Source organism: Eufriesea mexicana, unplaced genomic scaffold (genome assembly GCF_001483705.2).
Source record: "Eufriesea mexicana isolate 0111107269 unplaced genomic scaffold, ASM148370v2 scaffold1018, whole genome shotgun sequence".
NCBI classification, from domain to species: Eukaryota; Metazoa; Arthropoda; class Insecta; order Hymenoptera; family Apidae; genus Eufriesea; species Eufriesea mexicana.
The window spans coordinates 926,572-945,269 of NW_016909145.1; the positions used below are offsets into that span (position 1 = coordinate 926,572).

The following is an 18,698-nucleotide window of genomic DNA, read 5'->3' on the forward strand; positions in this document are numbered from 1 at the left end:
TTTCTAACAAGATGTTAAGAGTATGAGAAATCTATGTAATAGTGCATTTAACATATTAATATTTTTTCAATATGTATCCTGTACAGTATTTTAGAGCTTTTTTCTCATTTTTTAATATCTCACTGGGTGATTTCTTTTTATCCAGCAATATACATAACTCTTAGTTAATATTTTCATGTAATATAGTTTACATTTTATTAATCCGACTCTCTTCTTTTTGTTTCAGGTAAGTTTTTGACCATTCAATCGAAGACAGCAAGTATTTAATTATTCGACCAATTACATTAGGTACGCTTGTATCTTTACTTACATCTTCCGCCATGTTTCGATTTCAAAACTATTAAACGTTCATCGTGTTAATATCGTTGAAGTAATTTTTCAATCTTAAAAGCGTTACTGGAAGTCACCTCATGCGTTATAAAAGTTGCAGAAATTTCTGAACGATAATGTTGTTCTTGTGTAATAAAGTATTCAAATAACGCCAGCCAATCGGTCACGATACGTGACTTCATTAGTGAATGTTGAAGAGAAAATATTTTCAACGAAGACTCTTATTAAAAGCACGTTTTCTCTATGCAAGCGAACTGCTACATAGCGAGCATACTTTTCCCTTGATGCGCAAAACGTGAACGTAAATCTCTCTATGTTGAATCTGCCATAAGAAAATCATTTACTTACGTGCTTTTATCGTGACAAAAGTTTTCAATTTCTGACATCAGTAAAACAGTTCCATCGAATTTTAATCGAGTTTTCGGTACACGTTAGATCTTTACAACCTTCTCATAAATTATCCTCATGCATTTTGTACTTGAAACACAGACAGGGAGAGAGTACGGTCAATCGGAAGGCAAACGTGTTGGTATTGTGCACTCGCTTGCCTCGAGGTCGACCTTGTTGGTACAACGATCTGAAAGTAATTAATTGTGTTTTTCGGCGTGAAATCCTACTTTGTATTCAGCGGCTTACTCGGTACAGTTGAAATTGTCCCCGATTAGCGAGCCTACGAGCGTTTCCGAAAACATATGGCCGCCAGGATATGCACGTTTCCACGATCTGTGCGCCTTAAATTTAATATTAATTAGGATTTACATATTTTGATGTTTACAACTACGCAATAATAGATAATCGATTGATACAAGATGCTACTGGAATGCGAAATAATATAAAATATGAAATCGTATGTGTGCGAGTGACGGTTATGTCTCTCCGTGAAATACGAAAGGAACAGCAGAGCATGTCATAGCGTGTTGCGTGAGTGCGTAGTGTACGTATCTTCTCAAGGTGAAGAAACGGAATGTCCGGTATGCGCCGGCAAAGAGGAACTCTTTCGTAGAGGGATGAGCAAGCCTGACGACTGGTTCTCTCTTACCTGCTCCCCTCTCCCACTTTTCTTTCCCCGTCCTCTCTCGGCCATTAAGGCCGTATGCGCATGCGCCTGCGCATCCACGCGCATCCATCGATGCTTAGTGATGGGACCGATTTGATTCGTTCTTCCTGAGAATTACGACTAATGAAAGTTTGCTGAATTATTCTCTTGCTATATGCTATTTCCAATTTTTTCTGGATTATATTTATCCTAATAACTAGTACATCGAATACAAGTAAGTAAATCTATCATCGATGATTCATATTTTTTATTAACGATTGATTTAATACTAATTTTAATAATAGAAATTTTTTTTATGTGAAATTTAAATATTATTATTTTCGGAATAATGGTAAACGCATATTCCAAGTAAATAGACGCGAACAATTGGAACTCTCATCACATTGTTGGCAATGTCCACGAGGACATTGGTCCCATCGCTAGGTACATGCACGCCAGCGCCGCGTGAAACAGCCAGTGGCGTATCGGGCGAAACAACACTGGTAGATATCGAGTAGTTTTCAAAGTTTCGTTCCTTCCTACTTTAGATGGAAAAGTATGCTTAATTTTTCTAATATATTATATATAATAATGTCTTCTATACAACATTCATAATATGTTTCACGATTTCAGTGTAGAGTATTTTCCAAACATAATATAATAATATAAGTTTTGGAATTTACTTTTCTTTAAATATAAATTACCAGTTTGAAACTGTAATTTATGAACAAGTTAACGGTTCAACGCTGTTGCAACTTCATTGGACAACTAGTTAAGCGTATCGCGAAGTGCAAAGTTGATAAAGGAAAAATGAATTTCTAGTTGGAATTAACGGCATGTCTGAAATCGAGAAGTGGATACTGCGCCACTGCGTGAGAGTAGTTCGAGTACCTGTACGGTCTATATCTGTTACCATGTTCACTGACTGCATGTATCTTGGCCGTGAAGCAGTAAACGGGATTAAAGCGAGTTGCAATCCTAACGCACGGTAAACTTTATCGGCTCACTTCATCTACTCGCTACTATGATTCTCTTTTATGACAAATTTGTTGCTCCGTGTTAGTTACCGAATTCAATTAAAGTTGTACATATTCTATGTTTTGCGTTAAATCAGTCTTCAAAATGTTTAATGAAAATATTTTAAAAAATCCAATAATTTTGCGATTATTTTCAGTTGGACGTTTTAAATTTGCCGCGCTACAATTCCATTAAGGTGTCAGCAATGTGACTTCATTGAAACGTAATAATAATAATAAAAAATCCAAATTATAGGAATTAGGATTTTTATTCGAGATAACAAAAATATTAATTGTTTTTTACGAGTAATGACTATAAAAAAGTAAAACAATGGTTATTAGGTTATTTTAGTTGTACATGGATATTCCAAGAGAAAATATCTTCTCAGTATACCGTTTACAATCTACGGCAATGAATCTTCGATAGACCCCCTCTGGTCCAAACAAAAAGAAGAAACTTTATCGTATTTGTAACGCGAGTCCGTTTACTAATAGAGCGTAACATTCATGCGAGTTCGTACAACTGACGCTGTTTGCCCTGGCATGGTATGTGGGACATCCTGATTCCTCTCAGGACCTGCTTTGGGATGTATTAACATAAAAGAAAGTTCAGTCCAAGCCATATCCTGTGAGGCCGTTTGGCCTTTAATTTATCTTGCACCGTAATTTCTTAGCGAAAGTATGTCCTATTCAATACATTTTGAAAATTTGAAACAAGAACTACAAAGTAAACGGTATTCGAAAAATAATCCATCGGTGTAGTCAAAGAAATTTTTGTTCTAAATTTAGAAAATTTATTATATTAGAAATTTTTGTCATATTAGGATTAGTAGTATTTCGATTATGTTAAATAGTATACGAATACAGTTAAGAAACGAATTTCAAAAGATAGAAATATATATACCTGAGAAAAGAAGGTATTGCTTGAAACAAATTACTAGTTAGAAAATTAATTAGGCTAAATATTTGAAATGACAAGATGTTATTAGACATTATCAACATACTGCTAATGAGTAAGACACATTAATATCTCCCCAGCAGTCACTATTATCTCAGAATGTATCTCACGTTGCTATCACTCTTCTATAAAATAATCAACTTTTAAAAAATTAACTTACTGGATTGAAAGTAAACAAGAATAAATTACGAATGTAAGAGAAATCAAAATAATTTACTAGAAGTTGAGAATAATGAAATTTTATACAATACATTCAAAATATACGAAATCTTAAATCGAGATTTCAATACTCCAGTAGTACGTGATACATTTACCAAAATGCTGATTCTTTTCTGTATATAAAACCTGTTAAAAGAGAACTTAAAATCAGAAAAAGAAATTTCGAATAAGTAACATTATAATTTCTTAAGGAACGTTAAAGAAAAGTCAAGCTTTTATCAACGTCATCCGGTGAAACGTATTTTATGAGAAATTAATGTAGATATTTCTATCACGGTGAATATGATTTAAGTTGATTTATCATCGCTGGGAAGTCTAATTAGTTATCAGTTCATTGGCTTCGAAGTTACTCCATAAATCTTTGGATGTTAATTACCTCGAACAGCTCCAATAGGAAGTAGATGCTCGAATTTTTCAAGAACAGCTACTGGTACGCGGTTTTATACTCTCGTGGGCTTTCAAACGTGACGAATATATGTAACTGTTCATTGTAACACGAGATCTTGTGTTCCTCTATAAATCTGTCACTCGATTACGTCAACTTATATATCAAAACATTGCTGACACTTTAACAGAAAGAGGAAAAACATATTGTATAAATATTAAAGTTTCCAAAAATATCAAACTGAAAGAGAAATTAGAAGGTAGGATTATCGTATCATTCGCTTAAAATGTTCTATGTAAATCTGAGATCACAGATAGAGTTACGTCAAAACAAATTAATTCGCAATAAATAGTTAGTATCTATTCAGATGCTGACTATATAACATTCTGTTTTATTCAAGCATACGAGACAAGAATAATAAGATCACAGCCAAAGAAAATGTGCATAAATTAATACTAAAATAGTGAGTTAATTTTTTATAAAGAAGAGTAATTTAAAAAAAATCTAAATTCTTACTATTTTATACATACTAATTTTTTTGATATAATACATCAGTTTTTGAACACATTTATGATTTAATTAGGTACAAGATCGAAGAAGTCGATGATTTGGCAAAAAGAATTAATAAAAAAAAAATAAGATAAAAGACTTTTAGAAAATGATTACGAGAGTGTAGCTTCACGTATTCTGGACAAGTCGATAGGAAATCCCCACCATTATCATTTATCAGTGACCTCGTGCAGTCACGCCTCTTTGATAAGAAGAAAGAATTGCCAATCTCTGTATTCTTCTCCCTTTATTTCTGTTCTATGCACTGACAGTCTCGTACGCTTTCATTGACTTTAAGAAAACTTCTCCTTCCTCACAAAAGAATTTTTTACTTCTGAATATCTGTACTCATGAATGAAAGTCCTGAACTCCGATTACATTATAATGTTTTATAGTTTTTTAAATATTTAAAAACAAAAAGTCATAAATTATTAATTTAACAAGATAAGAAGAAATACAAAGGTTAAATCGATGATTCTAATTTATGCAAGAATTCAAATTGCATATTCAATTTTCTGTTTCTAGGCTATTCTAGTTCCTCCCTCTTCCCTATTTTGAAAGCAAAATTAATCCAAGCCGAAGACAGCTTTACTCGAATGTTGATGTGTAAAGTGGATGATAATCAAAAATATATCATAGGAAAACGATTAATTTTATGAAGTCAAGAGTGCTCGAAATTTGTGATAATATTCTTATAAACTTAATTATTCAGCTGAGTACTCCACGACCTCGTTAAGGTTTGCAGTAAGTGCATTTATCTTGCTACCGTTGATCATAAGAAGTTTATGAAATTACGCCAATAATAATGCTATTGAGATTCATTGAGAAAGAAAATGTAGTCACCTCATAACGCGTTGGACCTTTACTTCGTTCCTTGTTTCATAGGTAGAATCCTTAACGGGTTTTCACAACTATTTATAAAAGAGAAAATGTAATTTAGAAATCAAAACAATACTAATGCAGGGCTCAGATTTTAATTTTTCCGCTATTTTCTCTACTTTAAAATTTTGTTTTAGAATCTCTAACAGTAAAATTTACAATAAATAACAAATACTTATTACCATGACCTGTTAGCATTAAAAATAAAATTACAGTCGAAGTGCTTTACTCGATATCCTAAAATGAAAATAAAATTATATACTATATGATGTATCAAATACAAAATAGTATCTTATAATTAACTGATATCACTATTAATGTCACATTAATTTCAAAACAAAATTGTATACATACTTCTCTTAACTATTCGTATTAGCAATTAACGTCAATGGAGATCCGTAACGAAGAATGGAAAACACATGGCCAAAGGCACACAAGACTCCAAAGATGGGGGAAGCGTCGTAGTCGTGACAATAGAGGACCGGTATCGTGGTGCTTTAACGGAACGATAACGAGACGGACGATTTACCCGTAGATGCCGCCGGTTCAATTGAACGGCATGCAGACAACGTGGTCGTTGGTCACTGCGAAATAGAGAACGACGTGTGAAATGGGTATCGTGATGTACTGACCGGATGCCACTTCCTGCTTACCACGTCTGCGCATCATTGTAACATGCATCGTACCTAGCGATGGGAATAAGACGATTCGAAGTCTCTTGAGATTCGCTCTCACTTATTTCCATCTATATCTGCGGTGAGACTTTGTAATTTTCTTATTACTGATAAATCTGTAAACCTGTAGTGATCTTGAATCAGATGATTTTGAAAGAAAAGGAGTATTTAGTGGATGATAAAGATATAAAAGTAAAATTGAGAAGATAAAGAAAATTCAACATAACCTAATTGCTGGCTTCTGTCAAAAATAGTTGCCTGGTTTTAGGATTTATATGGTAATTAACGAACTTTTGATATCTATAAGCGTTGAGTTCAAGAAATCTGAAAAAATTAACGAAATGGAAACAATTTATTTCAATTTATACCTATAATAATGACCATTACCATTTCCCATTTTATCCAGTCTTCGTTTTCACTCGATATCCTATGGAAAAGAAAGAACATGGAAAACGGTAGGTAATGCAGGAAGTAACATAGTCGACGTGCGAACGTATCGATAAGCGGTTTCCAATAGTTCTGATCCATTAATGTTTCCTTCTCCTTACTAGATAGCGTTTCATGTCTCTAAAAAATATGTAAATTAACTAAGCCTTAAGAACAAAACGGCTGCGGAGAAGCATAAAACAAGATTTCTCTGTATTCTTTAATAAGGAAGAAAGAGATCGGTAAGTAGTACAAGAACCAACAAAGTTTGAGTTTGATGATAAGTGATTTACGGTCGTGATTTTCAGCTCTAGTGTGAATTGCTGACCGTGTGCTACCCTCTTTCTCTCTTACTCCCCTAGTCGGTTGACTTTCGTCTTGTTCTCCAACAAACGGTAAACCGTGTTATCACAACTATGCCAAAAATGCAAATCGACGAGTGAGGCCTTTCTAAAGAGGTAGGAATGCAACGCGCTCGAAAGTCCTGGAAAGGCCTGTCCTGTGATTGCGACAGATGCAATGGCGGCCGCTCTACTATAAGGAAAGTCCTTCGTGATCTCGATGATGGTTGATTTTTTATGTTGCATGGCAATGTGTCCAAAAAAATATTCCCACCATAAGGAACCTTCGAGAAAATAATCTACTCAGCTAGATGATACTACATGTAGCATCTCGCGCTAATTAAATAAGTACTTAATATAATTATATTTATTAATTAATATAAGAACTATACTTAAATAAAATATGTATGGAAAGGTAATTAATTGACTCAAAAGATAAATTTGCAATGTTTTGTAACATTAATTACTAGTGAGGAACAAGTACCTTCATAAGAAGTAAAGTTTTGCATATTCATAAAATTATTGTTATACTAAAATATTTATAATGTGAAATAGTTGCTTGATATTTTATTTACTTGTTCATGATTATGATGCTACAAACTAATATTTTGATGAAGGATTCTTATGAAGTTTTTGTTAACTGCGGTTTAAAACTTGTTATAAGTAAAATGTTATTATCTTATCGTTACATAAGTACTCGTAATGTTGTTTTGAATTTACGTCAATAAGACATGAACTAGTGTCGAATGAGAGAAATGTGTTTACGATTGTTTGTAATGAAGCTTCTGTACTATTAATATTTGACAGTACCACTACCCAGAGGTCAAACACGATAGATAAAAATTGTGCTTCTAATCATATTCGCATGTATGTAGGTCCGAACGTCTTATATTTCGTTTCTACGTGAATATACATATCTTGAAAGATAAATTGAAAAAAAAAAAGATTGATTCGATAAACGTCAAATCTCTCAACCGATGTTATTTGAAGTATTTAGCAAAATTACGATTAAAGGATGACATCATTTTCATGACATTTTCGAATTGAAATAACTATTCTTAACAGTAGTTACCAGAAATAATATTCTTTGTTTTATATAAATTTCTATTGCGCTGTAATAAATCAGTTATATATTCTAATCAATTTGTAATATTATATAGAAAATATATAATTAAATTAAAAAGACAAATATGGTCCTAGGTTATAAAAGTATAATTTTTTACGGGAAAAATTGAGATTGATCACAGAAAGAAATTAACGACCTAAGACATTCAATAAAAGTATAAAGATGTTTCATAAAGAACGTTGTTACTTAACGCAAAACTTAAATATTTCAGGAAATATTCTTTAAAAATCAAGATATTTTCATATGATAATGCTGATAAAACTGTAAAAGGTAGTAATATTTATTCTAATGAAAATATAAAGATTTTAGACGTTTAAAAAATATCGAATAATATTATTTTGTGAAGTGGGAAAATAATTTGATATATATTAGACTAGTGATGGGAGACCTTCAGATTCACTGATTTTAACTGAACACATCTCGAGGTCAACCTTCGCATCTCCCTCTACCTTGCTTTATGTATAATACGTTCCGAACCCGTACGTTGCAATTAAGGCCTATTTGTGAACAAATTTATCTGGCAACAGACCAACCGATTGTGCTTACTAGTGGTACGCGGACTTACAAGAGTCGTTGTAATGTGTTTACTAAAGACATTAACTGACACGAATTTACTGTGCAAATGACTCTAATTAGGATGGCGTAGCATAGCGACTGAGTGTTGCCCGTTTGGATGCGCGCGCACGTGCGTGTATGTATATATGCCCGTGCGCACGTGCGTAGATATGTACCACGCAGAATCATTTGCGAGCGTAATGCAATGATCTTTACTCTGAAATGGTCGAAGAAAATTAACATAGATGTGATTATGATGAAAAAAGTTACGACTCTCCCGTTTTAATGGCAAATATTAATTATTATCGTTACCATACAATATTTCAAATGAGATGCATAAGCCTCACGTTTTCTTTCTTCTTTTCTTTCTGTAACGAACAGTTGCCTATTCTCATTCTGCTGCCTAGCAGAGGTACTCAAGGCGATATTAATCATACTGAACAGTTTATCTCTTGGGTGACTCGCGTAGTTCTACTACTGATGATCACGATCTTGCTGCGTTTTGTCACGTTGGGAAATGTGACACTTCGCGTGACTGTACCTTCAATTACGATTGTACGTTCTGTATTCCTGTATCGTGGGGCTAAATTTAGAGACCAACTGTGCCTAAAAAGATTCGTGTGCGGTATCGTGAATGTAATTGAATTCGATGTAACCAGATACATTTTCGTTTCATAAGTAATAAAAAGAAAATATCATTGTTAATAATTTGAGAAAAATCGGTGTTATTGAAACTTTTTCTCGTTTATGTCGCATACATATCTGCCTTGTCTTTTGAATTATTAAATGCGTAAAAACATAATTTGGCTTGAAAATGGGAACCCAAATATCTGTGACATTAATGCTTGCTTAAAAAATATAACATGATCGTAAATTAATTCTGTTAGTTGTCTAAAATAATAAATTATGCATTTTTAAAATCTTTTAAATTATACTACAAAAATTGTTTATATAGACATTGCAATAATAAAGCGAAATTAAAATTAAAGTAACTAAATTGAATTAATAAAATAAAAATGAGGTTTAATGTTCCTGCTTCTTTTTTACACCTGTGAAATATATTATTTCGATAACTGTAATATATATAAGTATTTTCTTAATTTTCATGAATTTATAATCAGATTATATTCTTTTTAGCAACTATACTTATTGAAATTTAATTTATGTCACAATAATCGACGCATCAAATCGTAGTATTAAAAAAATCTCGATAGTCTGTAATACGAAATCATTTTTCATTAATTATGAGTGCTTAGATGGGAGAATCAAATATTCTACAAATCAAACAAGTTAGTCCCACTCCTATACTTCGCGGAACATTGATAAATCAATAAACAGAATTCTCCAGTGAAGACGATCAAATCAACCTGTTTGTTACGTTTCAGGGTACGAATGGTCCGAGACCGGCGTACGTGGGTGCTAACAATGGTAACGCTGGTGGCGCCGGGGGCGGTGGCGGTGGTGGCGGTGGAGGCGGTGGCGGCGGCGCTACGGGCGGTGGCGTCGGTGTGGGTCCAGCGAGCGGCGGCGGCGGCGGCGGTGGAGGTGGAAGTGGTGGTGGCGGTGGCGGTGGAGGCGGGCACGGAATGAAGGGGAACACCGGCGGCGGTCCACGAGGCGGGAATCCGGTGCAGTATCGTGCGAGCGGTGCCGCGGCTTGGGGTACAGCGCCGCCCTCTCATGCGGCTGCGGCTGCGGCTGCGGCGGCTGCCTATCCGCCGTACACGCGGTATCCAAGCGCAGCGGCTGCAGCTGCGGCCGGCCAGATGCCCGTTGGAGCACAGCAACTACCGCCTACGAATCCTTACGCCACCGCCACCTACACACCGCACGCGTCGGTAAGTCCTCCTCTCCTTTCGTTCCTGACCAACTTGTGCTTTATACGATTGAAAACTTATGCCATTTTTCTACGGCAGTCGTTTTCGTTTTCAACATGGAACGATACTTTCACGGGTCGGTTTATAGACACACGAAGAAATAGATTTTAATTCATCGTACGTTAAATTGATTATTGTTTATCCGAGTGCAAGTGTGATTGGAACAGTAAATTTAGTTTTTTGTGAAAAATATTTGGAAATATTTTTTGTAATTTAATACCAAAATTTTTATCTTAAGTAATAGTCGGATTTTTGAATCGTTCGTTGGTAAATTTGATTATTTTATGAAGAAACAGAAGGGGTGGCACATTTTGTCGGCTTACGTGCGACATGGTGGTTAGAGAATGGTTGGGTAGTGCAAATGTCTTACACGTTTCGTGTGGTCAACAAGGTAACCTATAAAGTGTTCTGGGAACGTAACAGTGTTTCGTTCTATGTTGTAATTCTGATCATGTTTCTTTTCTCGTATATAAAAGATTCAGTTTAGATATTTATAATTCTGTTAGAAAAATATGAACGCGGACAATAGCAAAGTTAGAATTTGCACAGTGAGAGGGTTAACCCTTTCGTAAACCGGGTGGGGCCATGACAACGCAGCAGACACTTCACGTAGAAACGATGTGCGAATTTTTCTGTCGTTCGTTCTCTCGATCTTTTATTAAATATATTTTTCTTGTTTGCTTCGCAGTGTAGCATTTCAATTGATTTTTCAAACTACATATACATTTATATACTATGACGTATAAATGATTTTTTTTTCCTTTTACCGTATTATTGGTGTTATATTTTACCGGCATAATTATAAAGTACAAGTTTAAACTATAAAAAAAGACATTATTCCGGCAGTACATAGATAGATGGTGTGATAAAATTAAAAAAATTTCACATGTATCATGATAGTCTTATATCTCTTCTTATGCCGGGTGGGGCTAGAATATTTAAAATTTTTTTATTACGCTCAATATTCTTTTTTTTACTAAATGATACGTTCTATTTTTTTCTAAAAGAATAATTTGTTCTTTGAATTATATTGTCTTATATATTAATTTTTATATATTTACTTTTATTTTTACTTATATTACGATTTATTACTTATCTTTTTAAATCAGTGTGAAACTCTACGTTTTGTTCATTGAGAAATTATAATTATTAATATAATTAAAAATTTTAAATTATTTAAAATATATTGTAAGGTCTTTCATAAGATAGTAAAAAGTAATAATAAAAAATAATAATAGTAAAAAGTATACTCTTTTGTTTATATATTTATTAATACATATTTTTAAATATATTACAGTATGGTGGACAACGGGTGCCTACAGCCTCATCTCCAGCTAACACTAATAGTAGTTCTAGCAGTGCTACCGGCAGTCGAAGCGGGACAATGAGCACAAGTCTTAGCAATAATGCTATACAAGGACAACAAGCAGAACAACTATCAAAAACAAATTTATATATTCGTGGCCTCAACCAAAATACAACTGACAAGGACCTCGTTAACATGTGTTCTCAGTAAGTCACTCGTATAATTACAAATATTTGAATCAATTATTATTGTAACATCAATTTTTAATAAAATTCACTAAGCACTGAAATTTTGTTTATAGTGGGAGAGTGTATTGTTCCTAATACATTGTGTTTTTGCAGATATGGAACTATTACTTCTACGAAGGCAATTTTGGATAAAAATACAAATAAATGTAAAGGTAATTAAATTTTTTGCTGTATCTTTATTTTTGTCATGTGTTATTCATTAGCTATGACAATATTCAGTAGTATTACTAATTATTTTTATTAATTGATATTGTAATTGTTGTGTTATAGGTTATGGATTTGTAGACTTTGAGTCACCAGTGGCGGCAGAGGGTGCTGTGAAAGCACTGGTCGCCAAGGGCATCCAAGCGCAGATGGCGAAAGTGGGTATCTGGTTGCTCCCTAGACTGCCCAGTGTACGTTGGTTGTGCATGCAAGTACAGTAATACCAGAGTAACAGTAAACCCCTCTTCTCTCTTTCTTTTCTTTCTTTCTTTGTCTTTTTCCCTCTGTTCCTACTTTTTCTGATTTTTTTTTTTTTTTTTTTTTTTTTTTTTTTTTTTTTTTTTTTCACGTCCTATATTGAATCCATCTATAGTCCTCTTATGTTTGATCATTATTACAACCCATTTACCTTCTCGTTGATATATAACTATTAAATGCCATTAATTTGAAAAAAAGTTTTTATTCCTGTACTGCTGTGATAAATATGTATACAGTACAGTACTTCCATGCATTATTTATTACATAATGTTGAATAAGGAAGTACTGAAGTTTTAATCACAGTAGATACCGTGGTTGTCTTTCAGTGACCACTTTTACAGCTTTACAAGGGAATAATTTTAAAAATTACTTACCAAATTATTTTGTATACAATTGTTCATATTTATTCTAGATAACAACAGTATTTAAGTTACATATTTTATAGTTATATATTATAAATTATTAAAGATTATTATAAAATAAATGTTACGTATTTTATTACTAGGTTAAATAGTATTTATTTTATTAGTTATGTGACAAAATTTGATTAAATTGTTAAGTTATTATGATAAATTATAAATATTAGTTTATTTTGTATATACTGTACATTTTTTTCTCTATTGTATTTTCAAATTTCATGGAAATTGGTTTTAATAAATAATATTTAATAGCATTATAGAATTCTATAAAAGGTTATTAAATTATTCAATTTTGTTATAATAACTGAAAGACAAGCATGGCATCATCGTCTTGGCATCATTGCTCTGCTCTCAGCCCCTCTAGAAATGCATAGAATTTGTATCTTGACAAGACTGTTTAGTATTTTGTAATCATTGCGTAGAAGAAGTATTTTTAGTATAGACATGTCAGATTAAAAGAAAATGACAGGTTTTATAAAGAACATTTAAAAAGTTAGAAGTAATTAAATTTGCTGACAAGTGAGAAGGGATGTAAAATAATTGTATAAACTTTTATATATTTAAAATCTTTTATTTTTTAACAATAGAGAAACATTGCTACTAGAGGGGTGGTATTATGCATGAATTATATTTTCATTGATAACAAAAATTGGAAAAAATTTATAAAAACACAATTTTATTTGTAACATAAATATATATAACAAAAAAATTGTAATAGTTAAATGTAATGTTTATAAAAGTGTATTATCAGTGAAAATATAGTAGCAGGCAATTATGCATAGTGAGATAGAAAAGAAATAATACAAAGCTCTTCCTAATAGAACCTGTCTCACTTGTCTGAAAATCTCTAGTTTTCACCAGTTCTGTCTATCATTCTGTCTTACATACCTACCAAACTATCGATGCTTGTTGCTGTACCTCGGCCACAAATCGCTGATACTGCTGTGTCAACACATTTACAATTCGTGTCTGAAGATTGCATTCATTTCAGCACTGATTCAAGCCTTTAGCAAATTATTCTAATGTACTAAAATGTTTTGTGTCTGTGTCCTATGTAAAAAAAAGATCGGTAGCTCTTTGCAATACTAAGAGAAATCATAAAATTCTTTAGAATACTCCTTTGAAATTGCTTTTAAGTGTGGCAGTATATACTGTACTACATGAATAAAATATGGTATATTTCATTTTGTTTTCTGTGCAATCTGTCAAATGTTATGTGTTTGTCTCTTAATCTAACAATGTGTAAATATTAGAAAAAATTGCTTATATTCAGTTAGTTTTAAAATTTTTTCAACTTTGAATTTTTTTATTTTTATCTACGTATGCACATTGCAAACAAAAAGTATTGGTTCCTGCCTATATTTATTGCTAAAAAAACTAACTTGGAATGTTTCTTTTAATCTGGCCGCGGTAAAAGCACGGGGTGCCATCAGCAGTTGTGATGATGTCAGTCGCATGTGATATGATATAACTAAACAATGTACCCATTATTAAATGTATTCAGGGTACATGGTATTTACTTACCAGTTAGTGGTGCTATGCGAAGATCAGGTGCTATCTTAATCCTGGGGTGTTGGTTGACTCTGATTGACACACTTGGCTTGATTAATAAAGTTTAACCGGCACACCAAACAAGTTTAGGATGTGTATTTAGGAATTTCAAAAAGTCTTTAGTATTGTAACCATTTAACACACTTTAGTTGTAGAAAAATTTATTACTATATTTTGCAATTTTCAGACTCCTTTATACACATTCGCACTTGATCAATTAAATCATTTTATTAATGATATAAATCCATTAAATTATATTATGGTTTTATCATACATATATGTATACGTGTTTATATGTGTACATATATGTGTATATGTATATCATATTTTTAAAAAACAGATATATATATATACATATACCGATGCCATAAGCTTAGCTTATATCATAATGTTTTCATTATTTATTTTTTTGTTTTAATGCATTCGCAAGATTGAAGTAAATTGTCGTAAAGTATAAGTATATTCAAGTAACTGTAGAGTTGATTGATTTTTGAGAGAAATGGTGGATCTCAAAATATGCTTGAGGGTGCATAAATATCAAATTCAAATTCGAGTTAAGTTTAGTGTACATATATCTTTTTCCTTTTTATTCTCTACATATGAGAATCGTAAGCAAGGAAAATTTGAGCATGAACACATGTATATGTATGTGCATATATTTTGGGAAAATATTTTTTTGTAATATTGCAAAATAATCTGACTCACTTTCGTTTCTATCTCATAATATAACTGTATATATGTGAACATGCCTGTGCTTTTTTGTCATGCTTGTCTCCAACAGTGTGTCATATGTGATTGAAATTCTATTAATGCTTTGAATGGTTATCCTCAGTATTATTTATTATAAACAATTAGCTAGCTTGCATTACTTGCGGTACTGGTTATTTATGATATAAGAATAAGTAATTGCCAAAATAAAAATTTATGATATAAAATAATTGAAGGATAATGCAATTAAAAAGATTTTTAATGTTATGAATATTTTATATACTTAACTAAAAAGAAGCTATCCTAACAAAATTATGTTCCAAATATTATTTAATATAAATGACTGAATAAGAAAAGAATAAATTAGTAATAAATATGTTCTGGAATAATAACAAATTTATTATTCGCATTAAATAAACAATGTTTGCACAGGCGAGATTCACTATTGTGATTTTTTATGAATTATTTATTTGCTTGTCTTTTAGATCATTATTATGTTCTACTAAATTTCGAATGTAATAGGTATATATAGATGTAAACTTTATATTCAATTTAGTAAAAAGAAAGTTTTGTTATGAAAAACCGAATGTGTGTGAGCATGCTTTGCACATAGATGCAGAATATATTTGATGTTAACGTTTAGTACTAAGCATCCGTAAAGCAAATTTGGAGAACCACCACAATGTGGTAAAGTAATGCCATGAAGCATGATGATTTTTAAGTATTGAAAATAGCAATTATTTTAACTTAAAAAATTCTCTTAAGTATTTGTTCACTTATACATTTAATATTAGATTAAAACAATTGTTATAGTTTAATGACCTCTTTAGTAGATTTCATTGTAGATTTATGCAATTTCTTTTATTAAAAAAACATCGATAAGTTATATAAAATTTTTGTTTACCGTATAAATTGCCGTTTTTTTTTTTTTTAATTTTTTGCATCATTGCATTGATATGAAATTTAATTTTGAATTATCATTTTAACATTCCATGCGAATGTGTATATACAATGGAAATGTATCATTTAACATTTTAAGTAAACAGTTATGTTGAATATGATCATAAACAGTATAATAAATATAAGGAACTTGTAATATTCATCTTGTAAATTAATATGAAATTCAATTATATTTATTAAAATTATTGATTTCTCATTGTAGTGATCTCGTCTGTGCATTCATTAGTAATCATAGTTACACAGGAATATGTAAATACATGTATCTTAATGAATGTTAAAATGATAGATATGAAGCTTTTTTGAAATTTATATACATATACATATATATACAAATCCAGGAGTATACTACAATAAGTTGCATAGTATTTTTACTCTCTTCTCAGCAACAGGAGCAAGATCCCACCAATTTGTATATTGCAAACCTGCCACTGAGCTTCAAAGAAAATGATGTTGAGGGTTTACTTGCTCAGTATGGGCAAGTTATTTCAACGCGTATATTACGTGATACTGCTGGACAGAGTAAAGGTGTTGGATTTGCAAGGTTAGTATTTTTTTTACATTGTTGTAATCTATAAATTATTATTTAAAAAATAATTATCAATCATTATGAATTACTTTTACATTTAATAATTTTGATATTTTATGTAATTTATATTTTAGAATGGAGTCCAAAGAAAAATGTGAACAGATAATTCAGATGTTTAATGGGAAGGCGCTACAAGGGGCTAAAGATCCCTTATTGGTAAAGTTTGCAGATGGTGGTAATAAGAAAAAATCATTATATAAAAGTACAATATGGAGAGAAACTGGAGAGGTAATTTATCTAATTATTGAAAAGTGAAAACGGTAATTAATGTGCATATATTTATAATTATAATATCCATTTTTGTAGAATATGACTTTGAATTACGATACAAGCGGTGTTGGTCAAAACGGTGTTGCAACTACTCACATGTTACCCGCAGCCACTTTAACACAATATAGTCGTCATTATGGTCAAGCTTTACCTGGTTACAGTGTACCAGGAACGCCTTGGGTGACTCCTTACTTGGTGCAGACTGCCCCTCCACACATGCAACAGGTCGACGTGAGTTTTTGTACAAATTTTTAGTTGCTTTTATTTTTCTCATCTTTATATTATTTATATTTTATTTAAAATAATTTTATTCTTGAAATGTTATACAAATTTTTTAAGTCTCGTGTAGAATTATTCTGCATAATTAAAAAACTTATTAATGATGGTTTTACGTTAACATTGCGTTAACGTAATAAAAATATTAGTAATAAAAATATTTAAACTTAAAAATTTAATACGATCTTTATGTTACAGATGATGCCATCAGCTGATCCTAGTAACCCACAGTACAGTATGATTCCTCAACTTACTACACAAATGTCTACGTTACATCTTGGCACTGGTTCCGTATGTATATTATATTTTCATTTCTTCTATCTTTTGGAATCTTTTCTTTTCAATATTAATGTTAAATAAAAATTTTAATTAAAATATTTTATTTTTCAGTACATAGCAGCAAGCCCACATCCTTATCCTTATACTTATCCTCCTAGCATTATTCATACCATGCCACTGGGTGACTCTGAACAAACAAGTAATGCGGCATCTCCCGATGATTCTTATCAACAATACCAAGCTCAGCAGCCCAAGTAGGCTACGGTTTTTAGGTATATACGGCATTTTACAATTATCTTTTTATGATTATCAACAAGATTTTATAGATAAAACTGAACTACTTCTTGGTTTTTCAACATTTTAGATACGATTACACCGAGGGTTATGTAAGTTAGGAGAGCCACACCTGTTGATACGAAGGATTATATTAATGAAGAATAGATGAGACTAAATACATTACATAAAGTCAGATAAGATTCTTCCTCATGATAATTGACTTGCCAGCCATCTTTTATACATTTTATCCATCAGATAAATAGGTGAAAGTAGTTAATATTTTCCAACGATTAGAGAATGAATGTTGTCATAAGAAAGGGGTACGAGTGCTCGTGTCATCTACATTGTTCGGCACCAGCACGGCTCCATACGCTGTAACGCCAACACATCATTACGACAGTGACAAAACTGATATTCTGCGACGGACAGTTTAGTGTCAAGCTGATAGGCTTCCAGGATTAACTTTAGGTATTACATTTACTAAGGAGACGATAAGTCGAAGCTGAACGCTTGAGAGTGTGAATAAAATATTTTAACAAAAACTGTAAACTATAAAAGAAACGCTGCTCAGAAATATACAAAGGAGAATTCTTCCCAAGAAATAATAATAATAATAATATACAGAGAAAAAAGCACTTCCAAATGCTAGAGTTGATAAAAAAATAACATTCAGATTCAGTTACTTATAATCAGTACCTACCGGACTTTCGTGCCAGCTGGCTGGCCGGTGGCTGGGCTGCAAAGAGAAGAGGCCGTGGATCAGTATTTCTCTTTCACGAAGATGCTGAAAAGAAGCTCTTCCTTAACAGCACACACCACCCCACCCACTAACTGCACTCTCATCATATTATTTCTTTTTGTTTTCTTCTGTTTCGTTCAGACATTCCAAGCCAGGCACATATATTGTATGTATGTATTGCCACGCGGAGATTTTTATCTACTTTTACAAGTACAGTTCGCGTTCTCTTTTTAATCACGGACGAATA

The 18,698-nt window shown here is 32.1% G+C and overlaps 1 protein-coding gene and 2 long non-coding RNA genes across 10 annotated transcripts in view; 2 read left to right on the plus strand and 1 right to left on the minus strand.

The window, feature by feature from the left end:
- shep (RNA binding motif single stranded interacting protein alan shepard) overlaps nucleotides 1-18,698 on the plus strand; it is a 36,442-nt gene extending 17,744 nt beyond the window's left edge. Inside the window, exons 2-11 of one of the 7 annotated variants that reach the window (XM_017899920.1) lie at nucleotides 9,880-10,332; nucleotides 11,669-11,883; nucleotides 12,019-12,077; nucleotides 12,196-12,341; nucleotides 16,409-16,566; nucleotides 16,686-16,839; nucleotides 16,918-17,106; nucleotides 17,356-17,448; nucleotides 17,548-17,708; nucleotides 17,801-18,698. In XM_017899920.1, the coding sequence (XP_017755409.1) occupies nucleotides 9,880-10,332; nucleotides 11,669-11,883; nucleotides 12,019-12,077; nucleotides 12,196-12,341; nucleotides 16,409-16,566; nucleotides 16,686-16,839; nucleotides 16,918-17,106; nucleotides 17,356-17,448; nucleotides 17,548-17,694 (1,614 nt within the window). In that variant the 3' untranslated portion in view covers nucleotides 17,695-17,708; nucleotides 17,801-18,698. Of the gene's footprint in view, nucleotides 1-9,879; nucleotides 10,333-11,668; nucleotides 11,884-12,018; nucleotides 12,078-12,195; nucleotides 12,342-16,408; nucleotides 16,567-16,685; nucleotides 16,840-16,917; nucleotides 17,113-17,355; nucleotides 17,449-17,547; nucleotides 17,709-17,800 lie in introns of all 7 variants that reach the window. The other 6 variants (XM_017899917.1, XM_017899919.1, XM_017899921.1 and 3 more) reach the window with 6 other exon arrangements.
- LOC108547412 (uncharacterized) lies at nucleotides 456-6,143 on the minus strand. Of its 2 annotated transcripts, XR_001890199.1 has the most exons (6): nucleotides 6,026-6,143; nucleotides 5,727-5,956; nucleotides 5,555-5,609; nucleotides 5,337-5,404; nucleotides 679-1,061; nucleotides 456-610 (listed from the first exon to the last, which is right to left on the minus strand). It is a non-coding gene; the product is annotated as an uncharacterized LOC108547412 (long non-coding RNA). The 2 variants fall into 2 exon arrangements; XR_001890200.1 differs by lacking the exons at nucleotides 456-610; nucleotides 679-1,061 and adding an exon at nucleotides 3,872-4,125.
- LOC108547414 (uncharacterized) lies at nucleotides 6,442-7,083 on the plus strand. Its single transcript, XR_001890202.1, has 3 exons — nucleotides 6,442-6,501; nucleotides 6,598-6,714; nucleotides 6,781-7,083. It is a non-coding gene; the product is annotated as an uncharacterized LOC108547414 (long non-coding RNA).